General features: G+C 37.4%; 2 protein-coding genes across 3 annotated transcripts; both read left to right on the top strand.

The window, feature by feature from the left end:
• Window positions 1-2,930: 2,930 nt before the first annotated feature.
• On the top strand, window positions 2,931-4,784 carry LOC135635130 (cytokinin hydroxylase-like). The gene is made up of 4 exons (XM_065146002.1): window positions 2,931-3,202; window positions 3,283-3,512; window positions 3,593-4,201; window positions 4,287-4,784. The coding sequence occupies exons 1-4, from the start codon at window positions 2,962-2,964 to the stop codon at window positions 4,722-4,724; spliced, it is 1,518 nt and encodes a 505-aa protein (XP_065002074.1). The 5' UTR covers window positions 2,931-2,961; the 3' UTR covers window positions 4,725-4,784.
• A 9,858-nt stretch (window positions 4,785-14,642) lies between these two features.
• Window positions 14,643-18,665, top strand: LOC135635875 (MLO-like protein 6). Of its 2 annotated transcripts, none has more exons than XM_065147291.1 (16): window positions 14,643-14,871; window positions 14,997-15,139; window positions 15,363-15,420; window positions 15,509-15,696; window positions 15,791-15,907; window positions 15,995-16,055; window positions 16,135-16,223; window positions 16,340-16,414; window positions 16,497-16,591; window positions 16,861-16,910; window positions 16,989-17,029; window positions 17,303-17,476; window positions 17,566-17,601; window positions 17,722-17,789; window positions 17,884-17,931; window positions 18,014-18,150. In XM_065147291.1, exons 2-15 carry the CDS (start codon window positions 15,014-15,016, stop codon window positions 17,924-17,926), a joined length of 1,221 nt encoding a protein of 406 aa, XP_065003363.1. In that variant the 5' UTR covers window positions 14,643-14,871; window positions 14,997-15,013; the 3' UTR covers window positions 17,927-17,931; window positions 18,014-18,150. The 2 variants fall into 2 exon arrangements, with proteins under 2 accessions (XP_065003363.1, XP_065003362.1); XM_065147290.1 differs by having other exon boundaries at window positions 14,651-14,871; window positions 17,871-17,931; window positions 18,014-18,665.
• The last annotated feature ends 3,965 nt before the right edge of the window (window positions 18,666-22,630 follow it).

Genomic DNA, 22,630 nt, shown 5'->3' with positions numbered 1-22,630 from the left:
ACGATACAAGGAATTTAAGTTATCTGACACGTCAATTATTCAATCTAACTCTCGGTAAACTTCCAACGGACTCTTGGCGTTCTTCCGATCTTTCAGTGTATCTCCTAATTCATCTGGTCTTATGTCCGATCATTGATTTTGATCCAACATTTGATTCTTCTTTAATTATTTTATCTTTTTCACTTATCACTTATCTTAATACATGGATTAGATCATTAATTCACCGATTGATTTTATAATCAAAATCTGATATTCAACCAGAAATCTTTCTTAGTTATACATCATAATAGTCAATACATATATTATTTTTGATAAAAGTATTATTTTGAATTGAAAAAAAAAGAGAAAAAAATATGAATATATTAAAATAATGTTACCCAGGTTCAAGAAAATGTAAATAATAGGGGTTCATCTTCGAATACCTCAAGTTCTACTATACCATCTTGTAGTTCTAAGTTCAGAATCTCCCAACTCAACTCCAGTCAAAATGAGAAGTTTGAATGACAATTATCGAAGATGTAATTTCTGTATGTTGGTGTCAAATGGATTGATAGACTTTAGAAGATATTGATGTAATTCTAAAAAATAAGACTTTAGAACTAATAGATAGACCTCAAAGCAAAGATATTGTTGGTGTCAAATGAATTTATAAGGTGAAATACAATTTACAAGATTCATTGCAAAGAAAGATCGGTGGTAAAAGACTACTCACAATAGTATAGGGTCAATTATGATTAAATTTAGAACTATTAGTGAACCTACGAGGTTCAAGTATAATCATTGTAACTCTTTATGTTAATGATTTGATGTTCACAAGAAATAGTAAAAAAATGATAGAAGAGTTCAAAAATGATATGATGTGTGTATTTTTTTAGAGCTAAAAAAAAATAGCAATCAGTGGGCATAATCCTCTATAGAAGTTTCAACATATATAGCTACTTCTCAAGCAATTTGTTTGAGAAGAATTCTAAATGATCTTAAAAGGAAAGCAAATTGAAGGAACAAAAAACTTTTGTGACAATAAATCAATAATATCAATTGAGATTGTGAAATTCAAATGAAGTATTACAACATCAAATGATCAAATAGAATATATATATTCACCAAGGCATTACCAAAAAATATATTTGAATATTTTATAAAAGTTATGAGTGTTATAGAATAATGCATATGGAGAAATGTTAATATTAATATGTTGCATGTGGGCTTCAGAATATTATGAAATATTATGAATAGTTTAGGATTAGTAAGTAGGGTGGGTTGTGGAGAAAACAAAGGAAAAAAAAAAAGTTGCAATTTTATAATTGTGTGAGAAGATTGAATGAAAAGAATATCTATCTTTCTTCCCCCCCTGTCTGAAATCAAATCTAACCCATCAAACCTTATAAATCTCATTCTGTGTCATCCTACAACAGCATGAGGGCTTGTGAAGTTGTCTGCAGTTGATTTTTCACTTGAATTCCAAGAAAACTATTCAAGCCATGTCTCGAAGAATCCAATGTAATGTTTGTCTTCCACAGGCTTTTATGAAGAAGAAGACAGTCTTGGGTATCATACCAAGACCCATGAACAAGCTATTGCACGTTTAGGACTCTCGGTCGGTCGCCGGCCATGGTTTGGTAGCAGTTGCCTGCACGCAAATGCCAGCTATCGTACGAGCTTCTACCGCACCACGAAGCGGGCAGGTGTCGCCACCGGCCATCGCGTTCCTCGCGACAGAGCCACCCCAAAACCACGCCTCTCCCCCGCCGTCGAAACAACATGCTTGGTGGTCGGCCCCGGCCAGCACATGGCGTAGCTCTCTATCAGATAACTCACTACTCCTGATTGTTTTCTATAGCTAATCAATATAATTATCAATTATAGCATCTCCATGGAAGCAGGTTTGAGCCGTACTTCCCTCGTTGACATCCTAATATAAACACACACTTCAATCTTCAAACCTTGTCTCCCAAAACTCGCATGCTGCACATTTAATTTCACCCTGCAAACAGCACAAAGTATCTGTCATGTTGTGCGCAATGATCGGTGGCACCGACACAACGCCATCGCCGTCTCCAAATGTCTGTTTGATTCTTTGCGTGCTTCCTCACAATTGACATGCTCGGGTGGTCAAAGAATTACGATCGCATGTAATCACATTATTCACTTTAATCGAAAGGTTATACTCAAAAAAAGAAAAAGAAGAAAAGGAAAAGGCAGCAGTATGAACTGATATGCGGTTTGAATATGCTAGTAGAATTCGAATCGGAAAATCTCATATTAATTTTACCAGTCAACGCAGTTTGGTACGAGGATTAGAAATTCCTCGGATGTCATCAAGTAGGGATCCAAAATGTTACCAGTCTCAATCAGTTCTTTTGCCTTTGGAACCAAAAGCCCTTGTTTATTGTCAGTGCATCTGCGTCGAACGTGTTCCCAACATAGAGAACATCTACAATGTGAAAGATCAAGTTGTTCCACCAGCGCCAACCCAATTCTGAGATTTGCGTATCAGAAAGAAGGAAAAAAAAAATGCAGATTGAATCAGCAGAAGCATTCAAACGATGATCCATAATAAATCACTGCAAAGAGAAATAATAATAAATGACAATAATTCAGAGCGGATTCATGTGGTCGTGTGAATTCAGGTCGCCTGAAACCGGTCGTCACGCGAATCAGACAAGGAAATGCGATCTGTGCTTTTGGAATAAGTTGATGGCACGAGACACGAAGGAAAAGAAAACGTTTCCGACGACCGAAGGCAGGCAGCCGCGCAGCAGTGTGCAGCGTTAGGAGGATAGATGGTGTTTGACCATGTAAAAGTCAGCGTTCAACCCTTGGATTATTAGTGCTGGGACGTAATGCGAGCCACCTTTCCACCACTATAAAAGGATGTCCCACGGTCGTCCTTCCTCATACGAGCATCCGAGTTGAGTCATGGAGTCGCTTCTTATCTCTACGCAAAGCTTGGGGTTGGCCATGGGAGGCCTCCTGCTGTTCTTGCTTGCCGGCGCCATCTCCGTCTTCTGGGTGTGGCCGGCGAGAACGTGGCGCCGGCTCCGGAGGAATGGGTTCGGTGGCCCTTCACCGCTTTTCCCCTTGGGGAACTTGATGGAGATGAGCAACAAGGGAGAGGCTCCTTCTCCGGTCTCCTCGAGCATCACACATGACATCCACTCTTCTGTCTTCCCTTACTTCTCTCGGTGGAGAAACGATTACGGTAAGTGTGCTTCTGCTTTGCATCCATGCACGCATGCACAATGCTACGGTAACTAAAGAACACTCTATGTTACCGTGCAGGAAAGGTCTTCGTTTATTGGCTTGGAACAGAGCCTTTCTTGTATATTGCTGATCCCGAGTTCCTCAAGCGTGCAACTTCCGGTTCTATGGGCAAGAAATGGGGTAAGCCAAATGTGTTCAAGCACGACAGAAAGCCAATGTTTGGAAGCGGACTGCTTATGGTTGATGGTGACGACTGGACTCACCGCAGGCATATCATCTCACCAGCATTCTCCATGACAAACCTAAATGTACGTAAGCTTCCGTGACCACAGTGTATCTATATGGTCTCTATAAATGCTCCTCTCTGAGTCCGAGCTGTAACATGCAGGCCATGATGAGGGTGATGGAAGAGACGACGTATAAGATGCTAAACGAGTGGAGCGAGCAGGTCGCCCCGGGCCGACGTGAAATCGATGTCGAAGAAGGCATCACCAAGAATGCAGCTGAGATCATCGCCAAGACCAGCTTCGGGATCAGGGAGGAAAATGGCAAAAGGGTGTTCGAGAAGCTGCAGCTCATGCAAAAGATGCTCTTCAAGTCGAACTGCCTTGTGGGAGTCCCTTTCAGCAAGCTCTTGTGCGCTAAAAGATCGTACGAGGCATGGAAACTAGGGAAGGAGATCGACCAACTTCTCTTCGCCATCATCAGTTCGAGGAAGGAAGAAGATAGCAGCAACACGCAGAAAGACCTCCTCGGGCTGCTCCTCGCCGCAAACCAAGAGAGCGCTCAACTTGAGAGGAAGCTCACGATCCGGAAGCTCGTCGACGAGTGCAAGACCTTCTTCTTCGGCGGCCATGAGACCACTGCGCTCGCCCTATCTTGGACCTTGCTCTTGCTGGCTCTGTACCCCGAATGGCAAAGAACTCTGAGAGAGGAGGTCATGGAAGTCTCCGGAGGAAGGCCCCTCGACCCATCCATGCTCTCGAAACTGACAAAGGTAAAGGCACTGCCTTCTTCGAGCAGTCATCTTTTCCATCATCCCTAGCACAAGCTAAGGTTTAATTACTGGTGGGGGATTGCAGATGGGGTGGGTGTGGAACGAGGTGCTCCGGTTGTACTCGCCGGCGCCGAACGTCCAAAGGCAGGCGAGGGAGGACGTGCAGGTGGGAGACATGGTGATCCCCAAGGGCACCAACATGTGGGTCGACGTCGTGGGGATGCACCACGACCCTGCGCTGTGGGGAGACGACGTGAACGAGTTCAAGCCGGAGAGGTTCAAGGAGGATCTCCACGGCGGGTGCAAGCACCGGATGGGCTACTTGCCGTTCGGCTTCGGGGGAAGGATCTGCGTGGGGAGGAACCTCACTCTCATGGAGTTCAAGATCGTGCTGAGCCTCATCCTCCGCAGGTTCTCCTTGTCGCTCTCCCCGGCCTACTCGCACTCACCCAGGATCATGTTGTCTCTGAGGCCTTCCCATGGCGTGCACCTAATCCTCAGCAACATCCAAGAATCGAATTAGGTGAAGCCATTGTCGGCCGCCGAGAGATCGTTCCATCGATTCATTTGTAATCAATTTTATTTTTTTTAATAAATTATTGAATAATTAATATGTCAATTTTTCTTGCTTTTCGATTTTATCCTTTTATCATCCTTATAATAAGAAGTTTTAAATGTTCAATAAGCTATTTCGATTTCAATTAAGAAACTAATAAAATATTTAAAATGATGAAACATGGGAATAAAGTTTAAAACGAATCATGGTGTAAGATTTATCGATATTTTTACCTCAAGACTCAATCGATAATTTTGAAGAATTATTAAGTCAATTTTGCTTGCTTTTTTGATTATATTAAGTCAAGATTCAACCGATAAGATACTATCTTCTTCTAGCGGATCCAATAATACAATTAAATAATAAAAATATATTAAAATTAGCGAAGAAATTATATATCGGTATTATCCTTCCTATGGAATAACTTGACTAATCTATTTTAACGAAAAAGCGACAAAATAAAATAGCAAAAACATATTAAAACAAGAGAAAAAATTATATATATAATAAAACTATCAAAAAATAATTTAAAAATCGAATATTAATTACTTTTCGTAAAAATCAGGACGACTAGGCTTTCAACTATAATCGGTCAAAGTTGAAGTAAAAAAGCCCATCTATTAGTGCATATTTCTAATCTATTAGGTAATATGCTTTGACCACAGCCTTTCTTCAACGATTGCGAACTTGCAAGTGATTAGAACACGCTACTATGAACCTTTACAGGCTCGTGACCACCACATTTCAACTCCTTTTACTCCAACCAAACCATTGAAACTTCTCACCGAGGAGGTGAAAGTGGAACCCAACTGTTTGAATTCAACTACGTACAAATCCTTTAGGACGGCATGGGGTTGACCAAAGTCTCTTTCTGGAGTGTCAGACCTCCACAATTGACGTGGATAGAACTCGGAAACTTTGGAGTGCTCGCGATGATGGCTTTGGATGGTCAAAAGCGTGCATCGCGAGTGGGCGTCATCGTCCTCGTCATGGCCACCACCTTTTTCTCTTCCTCCGTCGTCCCATCTTTAATCTGGCGAGCAAAATTTGAGTTACTGTATTCATTCTTACATCTTAATTTGATGGAAGAGTGTTGCAGTGACACAAGGAGAGAAGACCTACGATGACCTTTCTAGATCTGTGTTCAAGATAAAAGATTATGGTTTTCCCATATTTATTCTTTTTATTCTTTCATTCATTTTGACTCGGTATAATAACCCATATTTTTTTTTCTAGTATATCATCAATATTTTATATATATGAGAAAAGACAAGAAAGATGTCGAGTGATTTAAATCATCTAAGATGAATCAAGAAATTATTCATCGTATATTTTGGTTAAATAAAAGAAATAAAAGTGAAATATGCAAAAGGCTAATTTGTAACTCTATATTGGTTATATTGCACGAGTGAAATGGAAAACAATTGAAGCTTTTAATTAAATACTTGGAAGCAAACAATTTTTCCAAACGAAACCATAAATTAGGTTTTCCACGTATTATCTAATTGCTTAGCATGTTTACTTCAATCCTAACCTTCTTTACCTTGCCTTCAAGTGATGTTTTCAGCACTACTAACATCTCATATAATTAGATTTATTTTCACAAGATATCAATTTAAGTTAGAATCAAATCTTAATACGATGCTACTTGGCTAAGTAATCGTTTCACATCATTCTCTCTCTCAGCATGGATGATCCTTTTGTAATAGTTTAAATTATTAATTCAAAATATTTTTATAAGTTAAATTTAACTATTTTTTGCTTAAAATTATAATTGGAACAACAACAATCACCTTCAAATGATGCCGTGGTTTTCTTCTGGTCAACATTCGTTGGTACGCTGCATCGCCAATGCACGTCATTGACTTGGGATGAGATCCTTTTCTCGCCGAAGCTTTTTGTTGGGGTCAAAGTCTATGTTGGACTTGGTTTAAGCTGCTGGTTTTGTCTTTGGGATACATAATATGCCAACTTGGTTAATGAGTTTAATTGGCATTATACGATATGCATAAATTTGCACGTGTGCTATCGATTGGCACCCATGTCAGCTTCCACGTCAATGATTGTCATAATAAGTCAATATTTGATCGTGTTGGTATGATCCAATATCTTCACATATTAATTTTAGCTTCAAAATATTTTCATCGAAAATAATCTAACATTAGTTTTGTAAGTTAGATATCCTTCTCGACATTAACATGCCAAAGAATTGGACTCTATTGATTCTGATAGAATGATATAATTTTTCACATTGCATCGGAATTCACAAATGTTTAGCAGTGGAATATGAGAATCTAGAAATCATAAATATAAACTTTAATGAAGCATTTGCATTAAGCTTAAATTATTGATTTGTACCGTTGATGGGAACAAATTAGTTCTTAGGCTTCATCAGTTCATACAAATAATATCTAAATTGACCTTTGATAATATAAACATAAAAGACTTCGAAGATATCAAACCCTATAAAATTACATTGAAACATTTTTAATAAACGGTTCTCGGATGCTTAAGTTAGTTTTAGGTTTAGATGATTCTACCAATGATTTAAATAGTACTAAAAAAGTGTCCAAGAATATACTTAGGGAGCACTTTTATAATAGATTTTTGGTTCGTTAGTTATGTGATCGACATCAATTATGAGAGAGAAAAATGATTACTAGAACGTTTGTCAACCACATATCGATTATGTGATCCTAAAGGATCTCCATATGACACCAAAGTGGTAATTCATATGATGTTGATATGTTAATCATGTGGTGTCGATGTACCGACATCGATGTACCGTATATATAGTGTTAATATGTTTAGTCACACGATACTGATGTATTTGGCATATGGTGTTGAGGTATCATCCACATGTATCGACCAGAAGACTTGGCATTAAGAATCTCTCAAATCATCCTTTAATTTGTCAATAAGGTAATCGGTTTTCAAGATCGATGATGAATCAATTCATCAGTTTTCAAGATAGGACAATAATATAATTTTTTGTCTTCTTTAACTTCAAGAAGATATATGGTTTAGCTCCGTGAGCTGTGATTTGAACGAGGCTTTTGGGTTATTGGATTCCATAACACCAAAGGTTGAGTTTTCTTTTAAGTTCACAAGCATAGATATTATATTGAAATTTAATTTGGTCTTTGATTTATATAAATAAGAGTGCAAAGTAAGGCATGTGAAGATAAATTCTACCATTATCTACGAGGAAGATAAATTTTATCGCGTTTTCTATGTTTTCTAGCGTTATATATTCTGATAAATTCTGAATTTATTTATTACTTAACCCTACGTAAACATGTAAAAATGATTTTATTATCTTTTTATTTAAAAACTATTCTATGTTTCTTAGTTTGAATCTTCTTTTGTGTAATTTATTTCTTAATTATTAGATAAAAATATTTGAATATTCCTTTTTTTGTTATTTTATTATCTTTTTATTTAAAAAATATTCAATAACTTTTTTCATGGGCAAGAAAAAGATATAAAAAAGTACCAAATTATTTGAATATTCCCTTTTTTTGTTGTCATCCTGCAATTAAAATAACATAATATTTTTTTAATATCCATATATATTCGACTCACTTAGTCAAATATCTTCCATTACATATTTGTTTTGACTATTCATGTATCCAAATGTAATCGGTTTCAGCTTTAGATTAGAGTTGAATGTCTAACTACTTTGTTGGATTCGGATCCAATCAAAAGCGTTGTTCCATTTTTTTTTCGAGTACTATCACGTCTGTTTTTGAGTATTTGGAACCCGAAAGAAAGAAAAAATAAATTTTGAAGATGAAAAATATTTGTATCTCATGTTCCTTATCCCTCTTTTCCCTCTTTAATTTGAGGGGAAGATACTTGTATATTGTCTTTTATGCAAAGATTATATCACAAATTTATCTTATGGTCAAGTTCGCATGTATCCAAAATTATCTAAAACTTACAAGTGCTGGTTAATTTTTGAAAACTTACTTCTTAATGTTGTTTTATGTAGCATTATTATTATTATTATTATTATTATTATTATTATTATCGATTTAGTGAGAAAATATTTTTATAGATTTATTATTATTATTATTATCGATTTAGTGAGAAAATATTTAGTGAGAAAATATTCCGATGACATGCATACTCAACAAATTTGTTTCCATCTTCGATTATTGACATGACTCGAGAAAATATTTCTCTTAGACATTAACAAGATTCTATGTGTCGAGTGATAAAAAATAATGATTATATCACTTAACAGTCTAAATAGCTTATTTTTATATTTTTCAATCAAAAAAGTATTGTTAAATTTAATTAACTATTAGTCATCTTAATACTTAAGTTGATAGATAAGATAAGATTGATCGTTTATATTTTTGATATTTAACATTTGCCATATTATGCACTGGCGCGAATTCATGTCATTTTGGATTTACATCTAAAAATAATTATGTTACTTATTAGATAATTTTTTGCTCCCTTTGGAGAATTTTAAATAATTTTAGGGATGTTTTTCACTTGATTTCTACCATGTATGATTGTAAAATAATATATATATATATATATATATTGTGTAAAAGAAATTATTTTACTAATCAATTGACTAATCGGGCCGAAAAACTTTTTTTGGCCTTAAGAGTAATTCATTTCCTGTAGACTTAGATCTTTTATTTTTTATATTACAAAAAAAGTTTTTAATATTGATAATGTCTCCTGTTGTATTAAGTTTGAACATACAAATTATATCATGTTTAACATTAATACCCCAAAAATAAGAATATTTTTCTTGAAAAATTTCAAAGTGGGTTATTTCAATATTAAATACATACAAAAAAATAAAAAAATAAGCCAGTAATTAAAATATTTCGGCAATGACATAGCAAAAAAGAATAATGGTAAAAAAAAAATGGTAGGATCATAAATAATTTGTGTCCATAAATGCATTTTTCCTAATTGGCACCACAAAGACATTATGTGCTTAATGATTCATTCCAACCAAAATGGTGTAAATTCTCAAAAGGAAAATATTATTTGTATGGACCAAATCACCCCTAAACATTCTCACAAGCCAATAATTAGATGTGACATCACCCCCACATCACCCTTATTGTAGCCTTCCAACTCACCTACTTACCATCCACTATGTTTATTTAGATTTTAAAATAAATAATAAAAATAAATTTTGATCTCATACATCTTGTTATCAATAGATAAATGGATAAGAGTAGTGGATCACTTACCCTAAACTATCATGACTACTTGTAATCATTTTGCTCATCAAGGAGAAAACTTGTAAGTCAGTTGGGGTTTAAATTTAGATAAAATTAGTCATTATCATGCTTCTTTCTATCATTGCTGGTATTTGTTATAGACTTAGAGTGGGGCTTTGGATGTGATTGTGCACTCATTGTTCTCCTTGTTTTACCTTTCTTTCAGCAGCTAGGATGTGCACCTGCACTCTTGTAAGATAGAGATAGAATTGGAGAACACTGATGGTCCACCAGGAACACCATCTCCCTGCACTGCTTTGCCTCTCTATAGCCTTCACCACTGTGTGTCTGTTTGTGCAGTTGCATGGATCATCTTCTAGCTGGGATAAATTGGCATGGAGGGACATTCCAGAGGTACTGCCTAATCTATGCTTGTAGGAAAGTGATGTGGGTTGATGGCCCTTTCAATGTCCTCTTCAATCATAATTCTCTTCATCTTTCACTCCTTTTCCTTTGAGAAATCATCTTCTCTTAGTGACTGACATATTGGAATATTTGTAGCACAGTTTTTGTGGCCAATGGAAGTATTCTCCAAAAGATTGGATTACCAGCTTATTATAATACCAAGTGAAAAGGTGAAATCAAAGATGATCTAAACCACCTTGGAACAATGGATTGGTAGATGGGTGGGGAGTCACTGCCCCAGATCCGGCTTTGGTTTGTGCCCTCTGCTCCAAGCAGTTCACATGGCTATGTCTTGAGGGTCTCAGGGAGGAAGGTGAGCTCCAAGTACACGCAATATCTTGTACCTGCTGCTGTGAGATGTTTCCTTGTAATGGAAGAAGCAGTGCAACACTGCAACCCACTGGCTTCCATTTCCTGCATTATTTGGTCACCCGATGGACCTTTTCAAGCTTTCCTTGCAGTACATAGCTGTGTCTCCCCACACCACTCTGAGGCCTATTATATTTGTGTTATGTAAAGCCGACACATTTGGTGTGTTGATGGAAGTGAAAGCTTATAGTTGCAGAAAATACTTTACAGGCCTTTGAGCCTAAGCATCATTTTTTCTTATGGCAGATTTGAGTTTTGCATGGACAGAAAAGAAAGCAAAGAAATCCAAAGGTGTCAGTAATTTTATTGGATTGCATTTTATGACAGAAAGAAAGCAAACATCACAATGCCATTATATACTTGAGAACTCAGTTCAGCCATTCACTTCTCTTTCAGAAAAAGGTTTAGGTCATTCAATTTGTTTTCTTCCCAAGTTTTACAGCTCCAATGAGAAGGATGTCTGACTCTGACATTGTTGGTAGCCATATCTTATTATAGATAGGGGATCTGGTAAGCTTCCTTGTGAACCTTGTTTTATAGTGCCTAACCCATCCCTCTATATTCTCTACTTGTCTTTTTTCTTAAAACTAGCATCAATAATTAACATTTTTGGTCCCACAAATGATGATAATAATAATAATAATAAAACCTCAAGTGGGCTATCATTTTCTTTGATGGATGAAATGCTCTCATTCTTCCTATCAAACTTGCTTGCTGATTGCAGCTGCTGCCTGCCCACAGTGGCGTCAGACTTGTAACTGTCTCTTTTACCTAGCAATTATCTCACCACTATGCCCCACCTGTTTCTTCTTCCTCACCTGAGTCCTTTTCATCTCTGCTGTTGATGCAATCGATTGTGCCAAACATGCTTTCCTTTCCATCTCAGCTCTGTTCAAGTTGTCTAAGCTACCACTCAAAGTTTGACAATTGCAGCTCAGACTCACTCACCCCTATGTTGAAGAATTAAGAAGCGAAGATACTTCCAATGGAACTATTAACAGTCTCTTAGAACCATAATGGGCGCCATCACCTTGATGCTCTGGCATCAAAATCAAGCTATGCTTTTAGGAGTTCATATCTTCCAAGGCAGTGCAACTGGCAAGCATCCATCTGGAAGAATGTGACATCCTCAATTAACTTTGGTCAAATTCTCCTCGGGAACATCAATCATATTAAGCTTCTGCAGCTTGCTCAAAGAAAAACAAAACCATAGTTGAATTACATGTGAATCTGCTAAGTTCCTTCTTGTTGATTTATCCATGGTTTGACCAGTCTAATAGTGTTTGTGTTGCAGAAATAATTTAGTGAAGGAGAAAACAGCCACAGTTTCAGAAATTGCTGTAAGGATATTGGAGTCATTTTGGAGGGAGCAGCATCTCCTTGTGTCAATAGCCTCACGTCTCAAGTGTGAAGCAGAGCAGCAACGACAACAACATCAACATACAGCCTTCATGAGATTATAGCACTCAGTTCCGACCTCCTTTACATTTCAATCAAATCTTCCACACCTTTTTCTTCCACTGCAACCCCTACTCAGTGTTGTAAGAGTTGGAGAGTTGAAGAGAAGAACTGTCCACAATGAAGAAAGCTCAGAATGTTCTTGGAATCGATCGGTGCGGGCAGCTGAAGGAGAATTCCAAAGGGATCGCATTGATCTCTTTATATATCTATAGTCTCGAGTGATCATGCGATTCCTTTGGAATTTTCCATCTGTTGCTATATATTTCTCTCTCTCTCTCTCTCTCTCCACTTAGCCAGGAAAGCAGATCCTACAGGTGATGGTTAATGTGATGGTAAATCCAGAAATATTTTGTCTAGTTGATTTCTTTCTCATTCATGACTCAGTGCCTTGTTCTTGCTGTGAACGAATCAGTGCCTTCTCTATGAGCTTCTAATTTTTTGCTTTCGACCTGATCCTTCTTGAGAAGCTCCATGGTAGACGTTTTCCAGAGCTTCTTCTCAGCATCAGCTGTTCTTCAATTGATATTCTTGATATATGCTTCCTATTTGCTGAGCCATTCTTGAAGCCACAATAGAGTGGTGGTAAGAAGTTTCTCAATTGATTTCACTCTTCAACAGGAAGAAGATACACCCAGAAGACATGAAATTCTAGAATTAGTGTGGTATGATGAACTAATAATTCTTTTGCAGCATCTTTGCAGGTTTTACAGTTGAGCAAAAAATAAATTTAGCACAATTTTAGGCAGTTCCTAATACAAGAGGGACTACACCACTATCCCTTACTCCTTGCTGCAAAACAGAGTCCAACACTGTGACTAATGCTTGCCTGGTTTTCTTATGAGATTTCTTTCATTCTTCTACCAAACATATGCAGTGAATTGGGTTAATAGTTGCAAAGACTGTATCAAGAATCATCAACCACAAGGCAAGGAGTTCAAGAAATGCAAACTGCAAGATACATTATATATTTTGTGAGTATATCTTATTCCACTGCTGGTGCTGAAAAGTTTTGTTTGTTTCTCTGAACAATGTATGTTCTTGTGACAAAATTAGTATTTGGGTCCTCCACAGGAGCTGTCTGCTATGTAAGACAAGTAGGAGGTTTACATCAACAAGCTTGTGTCAAACTCAACCAAAGTGTTTCTTATGCTCTCATGGTAAATGAGCAAAGCAAAGGAAAGCCTTTTATAGTATGCTTGTTTGAGGAGATGACACTAAAATTGAGTCAAATCACAAGGTGGAACTGTGGGCTCTTCTGCATGAAATCTGGTCTGGGAAAACAATGTATTAAATAGTGATGCCAATTTGATGGCAACACCTTTATTTATTGAAGTAATGCTCTTTACACTTATTTTATTGAACATTCAGTCTGATAAAGAATCAGCTTGTATAATAATATTATTTTTCCTATTAGATGGTGAGTAAAAAGAGTTGATTAAATGGATACTTAACCAATTGACTTGGATGGACAGAATGTTGGATAGAATGGATGCATAAATTAATTATGCTCATCAGAACAAGTTTCATGTTCTAATTTTTTGTAATGACTTGAGTGATATTTGAGTCATGATGATATTATTCTTTAGTAATCTTTCAGAGTTAAAAGTAATATTAAATATGGTATCCCTTCTTCTCCAACATTAATGTGCTCAATGTGATCCTCCTCTAAATCTCAAATCAGATAAGAAACTGACACAAAATGATCCACAAGCTTAGGGAAGATTGTTCATATCCTGTCCATTAGGGTGATTTGATGATGACATGATTCATGAGTTTATTAACCTTCCACATGACATTGCTTTGTATCTCTTATAATTCTTAGTTCAAGTAGGCCTCGAATTAATTAAATATACCTTGATCCACCTTCAAAATCAGGTTAGGTTTTGAATTAGAATCAGAATTCATGTTGGAGACAGAGACAGAAGAGAGGAAAGAGGAATCAAACAAAGAAAAGAAAACAGAGGCTGAGAAGCACTGGACTAATTACCTAATCAGAGAAAAGTATCTATTAGAAATTTCTCAGTTGGAACATTTCATCCCGGTCCTCAGCAGTCCCTCTCTTATGTTATCTTCCTGTGAGATTCTTGCAAAGCAACTCTCCAACATCCTTTACCCTATTAACAACCCTTCACTATTCTTTGTTGACCAACATCTCTCTCTCTCTCTCTCTCTCTCTCTCTCTCTCTCCCAAATGTTTATAGCTTAGGTGTATGACAATAAATGTGACGGAACTGTTTGATGCAAAAACGCCATCATCTGATGCGTAAGTGATATTAGCAGCTACTTGGAGTCATCATCTAAATTTACATGCATAAAAGTCAACAGTCGATCTTTCCACCACATGCTACCAATCCAAGGCTTGACTACACAAACTTCATCTTGCAGTCAAAGCCCGTTCTACAATTCCATGGAAGCTGTCGCGATCAACGGAGGGCCTCAAAGATGGCGTCCGTAGTGCTCGTTGTCGCAGGAGAAGTGCTGCCACAATTGACCTTGACTCATATGGTTTCCTTGACCATTCTCCTCACAGACGAACCTTCATGGAAGCTCTCTGCAACCCAGTGAAGACGGCGCATGTCGCCTGTGTCACGGCGGGAAGAGTCCATTCAACACATCTTCTGGTAAAGCATACGCACGCATACACACACACACACTCTCTCTCTCTCACTCTTCAGTATATGTTGAACGACATGCGATGGAATCACGTCCAAGAAGCTTCTTCAGCTCGCCTATTCTCGTGTTGCAGGAACTAAGAGTGGCAGCATGGCCGGAGGCGGAGCCGGTGGGCGTACCCTGGAACAAACCTCGACGTGGGCGGTCGCCACCGTCTGCTTCGCCCTCGTTATCATCTCCGTTGCCATCGAGCATGGCATCCACCTCATAACCAAGGTAAGTTAACTACCAGTTTCACCTTGCAACAGTGCTCGTCTCTATTGCCAGTTATCACAGCATGCAACTGCTTGAGTTGCCGATGCTCTCCTCCTAACCTATCTGCAGTCATGGAGAAGAAGAAAGAAACCTTCGTATGTGGTCATCATGCCACAATTGCTTTCCCAATGGAATACCACTGCAGAGGACATCGAACTTACATGAATTTTCACACCGTTTGCAGTGGTTGGAGAAGCATCATAAACGGGCACTCCAGGAAGCCTTGGAGAAGATCAAATCTGGTAAGCTGCGGTGCTCAACTCGCTCCTCGATGTCATCTTCTGACAACTTCTGCACCAACCTAGAAACCGTGTTGTCTGCTTGCCGCAGAACTGATGCTGCTGGGCTTCGTATCCTTGCTCCTGACAGTGGGGCAGAGCGCCATCTCTGAGATCTGCGTGCCGAAAAGTGTTGGTGATTCATGGCATCCTTGCAAGATGGAAGTGCATGACGACAGTTCCACGGATCACTCACGGCACTTGAGCGGTCGAAGCGGGCCTGACAAGTGTTCTAAGAGGGCAAGCATTCTATGGATACATGATTTAAGCTTCAAGCTCGGTAGATCCTAGTGTAATCTAACTCAACGAAGCTGGTTGGCATGCAAACTCACAGAACAAGATTTCCTTCATCTCTGCTGACGGACTCCATCAACTCCACATATTCATCTTCGTCTTGGCCATCTCTCATGTTATCTACTGCATCTCCACCATGGCTCTGGGTAGATTAAAGGTACGGCAAACACATTAATCCATCACAAGCACTGATCTTTTGATGAAAACATATGAGATTTACATACCTTTGAGACATTGGTGACAGATGAAAGATTGGAAATCATGGGAACTGGAGACGAAGACTGCAGAGTACCAGTTTTCACATGGTAAGTCAACAAATAAAATCCTCATATACTCACAAAATGAAATTTACACTAATTCTGAATTGTGGGAATGGATTGGTAGATCCTGACAGGTTTCGGTTTGCTAGAGAAACATCCTTCGGACGTCGTCATCTGAGCTTCTGGAGCAAATCCCCTGCTTTAATCTGGATTGTAAGGACTATTTCTTGACTCTAATGGAAGTTCTAATTATGCAGTAGCATATCGACATAATTCGCCACTCTCAAGTGGCAACAGCAATTTATTGAGCTATAAATTTCTTCTGTTAGGCGTGCTTCTTTAGACAATTCGTGATATCACTTCCAAAGGTTGACTATCTGACACTGCGCAATGGATTCATCATTGTAAGTAAATTAAGAGAAAAAAACTAGTTTTTATATTGAAAAAGGCATTTGAAATTCCTCAGTGAAATGCTAAAAATTTCAGGCACATTTGGCTCCTCAAAGCTCATCCAAGTTTGACTTCAGAAAGTATATAAAGAGGTCTCTGGATGAAGATTTCAAAGTTGTGGTTGGGATCAGGTATGCTTCTACCCAGTGATCAAATCATAGGGATGAACTATATAATCTGAGAGATCATAGTGTTTGTATTCAAGAGAGATTTCTACATCTGTAGCTATTAATTCTTCAGATTCATCAGATTGTTCCACAGTAACTATTTCCTAATTTAATAAGCCAATATGCAGCGCATAATTATTTACTTTGTACTCTGCAAATTAGTAGTCCATGTGGCTGGCAATCTATCTTCCAAACACAATGAACGACTATGATTTTTGTTTGAATGTTTGCAGCCCAGCTCTATGGTTCTTTGCAGTCATCTTCTTGCTGTTCAACACTCATGGTATGTATCATGCAATTTTTCCTCCTCGAGTGGACTTTGTTATATCTCTGATAACTCTCAAATAATCCTATTTCGCAGGTTGGCATTCTTACCTATGGCTTCCATTTGTTCCCTTAATCGTAAGTTCATTAACCTTTGCACTCCATTGATATCAAGTGTCCTCTGTTTTCTGGAGGAACCAGTGCTTGCGGCAAAATTTTTAGTTCTAATTTGATGTGAAGCATTTCATATCAAAATCATGGAGATATAGTCGCGTTTCGATCCATCAAAACCGGTTGATCATAAGTCATTTATCTACTTAGAAGATCAATCAACCCAGTGATTGGTTTCCTTGATGACTTCACTGCACTAGTTATCTGGTTCTACGATTCTGAGTGGAATGTACTCTACAGATTATTCTGCTGGTGGGGACGAAGCTTCAGGTGATAATAATAAGGATGGCCCAGCGGATCATGGAGCGTGGGGATGTCATCAAAGGTGTCCCTGTCGTCCACCCCACTGACGACTTGTTCTGGTTCCGACGCCCTCGATTAATGCTCTACCTTATCCACTTTGTTCTCTTTCAGGTTCCTCCCATACTTAAACCTGCATTTGCTACATATCCCATGTATATCTGTGAAGATCAAATCTGATTGAATATTTGTTGTTGATGCAGAATGCTTTCCAGCTTGCCTTCTTAGCCTGGAGTTGGGTATGGCTCTGAACACTTATTTCTTGTGCCTGCAATGGATGAACAGCATCTGTCACAAGAAATGGCAGTAAATGCTTCGTTATGGAGTTTCTAATATGTGTTGCTCCTGCCTTTTCACAGTATGAATTTGGATTTCCTTCGTGCTTTCACAAGCGTGTGGAAGACATCATCGTTAGGCTTTCTATGGGGTTAGCTGCCTCCTCTCCCTGCTAAAGCCATGATTACTAAACCTTTTTCTTCTACGTTCTAATCCTCATCATGTTTGCCAGTTTGCTCATACAGGTTCTTTGCAGCTACGTCACACTCCCTCTCTACGCACTGGTAACACAGGTATGTCTGCAGAAACTCGATGAAAATTAAGAACATGAAAGAAACTGCAGTACAGTCAACTGATGTGAAGGATCACAAACAGATGGGTTCCAACATGAAGCCCACCATCTTCAACGAGAGAGTAGCAACAGCACTGAGAAAATGGCATCAAACAGCCAGAAAAAACTTGAGAGAGAACAGGAAGTCCGGAAGCATCACACCGCTGTCCACAAGCAGGCCTACGACCCCAAAGAACAGCTTTGCACAAGTTTACAGGTTGCAGCATCTTCCCAGTGACTTGGAGAGCCAGACAGATTCTTCGAGGAACTACAACTTTGACAGGGATCATCTTGAGATCGAAGAGTCCTTTTCGTCCGCAAGTAGGCCTACCACTGCCACAAGCCGTTCGTCGCCGGCGTACCTGCTGCGGAACCTTCCAAGTGATCTAAGCACTCAACAAGAGTCTCCAAATCGCTCTAACCTTTGGAAAGGCCGGTATGATATGGAAGGACCGTCGTTGCCATCTGAGAGAACGGTAGATATCGAGCTACAGAGAGCAGCTCTGGAAGGAGGTGAAACACAAAGTAAGAGTTATTCACCGCAGTCGCCTGCTTTATAAGAAGAGAGTGATGGAAGGGGAAGAAGAGAGGAAGAGCGATGATAGAAGGTTGTGATACCGACAAAATGTAATCTTTGATGACAATTTTTCATACAATTACGATGATTTATATACATCACTTAATCTACATTTTGTACATTTTTTAATATATATATATATATATATATATATATATAGATATAGCTTGAAGCTTGTTATTGTCAACCCCCAATTTGCTATTGGGAACTCATAAAAAAAGATTAATATTTACAACCTCTATTTTATTATTCATAACTCTATTTTAAAAAAAAACTATTTATAATCTTTTTTATATTTATAATTTTATTTTTAAAATTTTTAATATTTTTAAACTATCTTCTTGTTGATGAACATAAATATCCTCATCTTCTCTTTCTCTTTCTCTTTCTCTTTTTCCTCTTCCTCCTCATGATCTTCGTCTCCTTCCTCTACCATCTCTTTCTCATATTCCTCCTCTTCTTCTTCTTCATCTTTGGAGGATGAGATCAAAGGAGTTAAGAGCAAAGTTATGCGATATCAAGGAGGGTGAAATAAAATATTGTAGGGAAGATAAAAAATGAAAAGGATAAAATCGATAATACGGTATAAATAATAAAATAAAAATATATTTTATTATATTTAAAAAAAGTATTATCAATAGTAAGGAGATGGCCAAAAGGAAAGAGGGAAATGTGAATAGTAAGTTTTATTTTAAAATATTTAATATTTTCAAACTATCCCTTTGTAAATATACATAAATATATTTTTTTTATTCTCTTCTCGTTCTTTCATCTTATTTTTCTCTTCTTACTCGTCTTTTTCCTCTCTTTTTCTTCTTCCTCCTCTTTTTTATCTTCTTCTCATCATCTTTTAATTCTTCTTCAACTTTTTCTGAACAATATCAAGCGACGTTAACACCAAACAATGTTAGTGGCAATGACCAACATCGATGACGATAATGAAATTTGACAACAACAACAACTAATAATGGGTTGTGTGGAAAAAAAGAAGAGTAAAACTGATAATATTGGGTTTGTAAATAGTAAAATAATAATAATTTTTTTAAAAAATATCAATAATAAAAAAGGATTATAAATAATAAACTTCCTAAAAAAATAATAAAACATAAAATATATTATTTATAGCCTCTCAATTACCAATCAGACCTTTATTCTACCATCTCTTATTTCATTTGTCTAATCTCTAACTACTCTGATGTCGCTCCCCATTACTTAGTAATTTTGATTTGACATAAATTTAATATTTCTTTAGAAAAAAAAGTATGGAAGTCAATATGGATTATTTCTTATTAAAGACCAAAAAACTTAACCTCATTTGGCCGACAAATAAAAATTTCAAAATATCAAGAAAGTGCAATCTACTGAATGAAAAATATAATTTTCAGTCTTAAAATGAATATATATATATATATATATATATATATATATATATATATATATATATATACATATACATATGTATATATATGTATATATATATATATACTGCGATCTGAAAACTTAATCATATCATGTCCTGAAAAAAAAGAAATTGGCTATATTATTATCACTATTATGAAGTATTCACAGAGCGACAAAAGAATCCTATTTCCAGGATGACAGTGCTGTGGCAACCACTTGCTTCACTTCTTCTCGTGTCCCAAACATCAAATGGTTGCCGACATCATGATCGAGTGATCAGCTCCGTAGTGTCTCCTTCACCTTAAACTGACCTGAGGGACGACAGCTTGGAGTCGGCAGTCGTATACTTCATCCTTAGGACACCACAATGAAGAGCCTTCATTGTCAGCTGCCTACTTCGAGCACAACATTTAGAGCTAACATAACTCCTCCTGTATGATTGATTAGTACATTCGAAGGCATGCATTTGCACCATTTAGGGTTTCAAGTGGTTTTGAGAGCTTCACAACCTTTCCTGCTCACGGTGGTTAATTCATGCGTGTGGTGTTATCAGTCAAATAATTCATCACTTATTCCAATTAATTGGTTGCCGTCATATCGGATGACAACCAGCAATCGCGTCCGGTCCATTCAATCGCCACCGTCCTAAGCTGGCCACAGTTGGGATCTTAGGAGGATCTCGCTAATGACAGTCAGCATGCATTGAAAGGTCCTTAATGTGCAGGTCCATGAAGCAAGATGAACATAACTTCTGCACAGCAACTCAATGTATTGCTTCCTCACACATCCTGTTTCAGAACACCTGGAATACCCTAAGATTCATGATCCGGGCATGTTGAAGACTGATAGGTTGAAAGCTGTAGTTTGACCTTTTCTTATGTTGGGCGTCACAGATTATCACAATCTATGTTGAAGTCCTCAGCCTTCTATTCTTTAGAGGTCATTCAAGATATAAATGCTTTTACACTGAAAACTGCTTCTTCATATTGTATGGTGCTTCTTTTAGTTTTCAGTCTGATATCTATAGTAAACGTATGGTTTCTTTGCACACATATCCTGAAATATTTGGAACGTATTGTTTGTTGTTCTTTCAAGCAATCTTGTTCACTTGTAATGTAATCAAATCCTGTTGTAAATAATTTAATCCTTTTCATGCTCCTAGAAATATATCTCAAGCTAAAAGATCACTTGCACCATACCAATTCAACAATTAGTTTTCCTATGACCCTCTTACTTGGAATAAACCTTAGTTCCTCCTTTTTGTCACTACTAATTTGCCATGTTCTTTTTCCTGTCTAATCTTTTCTTTTCTTTTCATCTACAATCATCTTGAGATGCAGTTTTAGAATTTGATTCTTGTATTTTCGTAAAGAGGAATGGTTAAAAGAGTTGTAGTGAGTGCAGAGATATTTAATTACGACTATAAGATGCAATCAATATGTGCTGGCTTACTATGAAGAGCATACAGCACGCTCTACAATTAAGTCTGATCGAATCACATAACAAACAATCAAGCATTCATCTGGCTGGCATTGCTGGAGCCAAGAAAAGACTGTTCTTCTCCAGAAGTTAAGTATCTGCACTGATAGTACCAACAATAATAAGCTTAGAACCGACTTTGTCTGAGATGTGCATGACAATCAACAGTTTGATCTGATAAGGCATTGCCTTTCAGCTCTCTGTCTCGTGTAGAATGAATGGCATGGATTTGACTCCTCATTAAATCTCTATAAAGCCGAAACCTACAAAGCTCCTCAAGCAAACAAATCACTCAATCTCTCCTCCCAAAGTCTCTTTTGCATGACACCATGAAGCCGCAGACCTTCACTTTGCCACCCATGCTCCTCCTGATACTGCTTATTATGGGCCACTTTTCTAGCTTAAGCTCTGGAATTAGGGTCATGAGGAAGGAGGTCGAGACCAGTAGGGAAGGTGAGCTTTCTTCCCAGTCCAGTGCATATTTCACCAAGATATCTCCTTCGCAGGCTATCTATGAAGACGATGAAGCAAGCTCTATCTATGGAGTGTCTGACAGAGGGGTGCCTCAAGGTCCAAACCCACTTCACAACTGATAGAGGTTGCATGCACTTTGAAGACCTGCAAGAGTTTGGATGATACTCGCAGTTGTACTCAATGCCCTCTCCCTCTCCTCTTCTTTCCCTTTTGTCATAGAATAAAACCCTAGAAAGGTCTCATAGACTCCATCCATGGGGTCATATATTATATCCTTGAATGTATCCTTGAGAGGTCTATAAATTAGTGTAAGCTCTTGTGATAAGAAAAAGTCATGTTGTGACAATTGAGGACTTCCAAATGACTTGGCTTGTTAAACCAATGTGGGAATTATTTTGGGTCATTTTACCAAGTCAACATGAGTGAATTAACAATTTCAAATTTTAAATTATTATATCTCTGTCTCAATTTTAAAGATTTTGAACAAATTAATGGCACTGTATTTTAAATTTTAATTAATTAACTTGTTTTTCAAATGCATTTCAAAATTATCTAAAGTGTGTTTCATTAGAGTGAATATTACTTCTTGTAAAATTGAGAGACAAATGCATGTCACAAGAAAACAGTGACTTATTTACCAAAATAATTTAAAAGAAAGTTTTGCTCCCTTAAAAAATTATTTAAGATTTTGGAAACTTTTCAAGAATATTTTATTAGCAAAAAAAATATA

This window comes from Musa acuminata, chromosome BXJ3-4 (genome assembly GCF_036884655.1).
Source record: "Musa acuminata AAA Group cultivar baxijiao chromosome BXJ3-4, Cavendish_Baxijiao_AAA, whole genome shotgun sequence".
NCBI lineage: Eukaryota > Viridiplantae > Streptophyta > Magnoliopsida > Zingiberales > Musaceae > Musa > Musa acuminata.
The sequence above is the reverse complement of the archived record's forward strand: the minus strand, read 5'-3'. Positions and strand labels throughout refer to the sequence as shown.

Excerpts from the sequence above, each read along its gene's own strand:
- LOC135635130 (XM_065146002.1), top strand. The coding sequence starts at position 2,962 with ATGGGAGGCCTCCTGCTGTTCTTGCTTGCCGGCGCCATCTCCGTCTTC. Across the intron at positions 3,203-3,282 it reads TCGGTGGAGAAACGATTACG|GAAAGGTCTTCGTTTATTGG; the intron begins GTAAGTGTGCTT and ends GTTACCGTGCAG. Across the intron at positions 3,513-3,592 it reads TCTCCATGACAAACCTAAAT|GCCATGATGAGGGTGATGGA; the intron begins GTACGTAAGCTT and ends TGTAACATGCAG.
- LOC135635875 (XM_065147290.1), top strand. The coding sequence starts at position 15,014 with ATGGCCGGAGGCGGAGCCGGTGGGCGTACCCTGGAACAAACCTCGACG. Across the intron at positions 15,908-15,994 it reads TGGCTCTGGGTAGATTAAAG|ATGAAAGATTGGAAATCATG; the intron begins GTACGGCAAACA and ends CATTGGTGACAG. Across the intron at positions 16,415-16,496 it reads TGCGCAATGGATTCATCATT|GCACATTTGGCTCCTCAAAG; the intron begins GTAAGTAAATTA and ends TAAAAATTTCAG.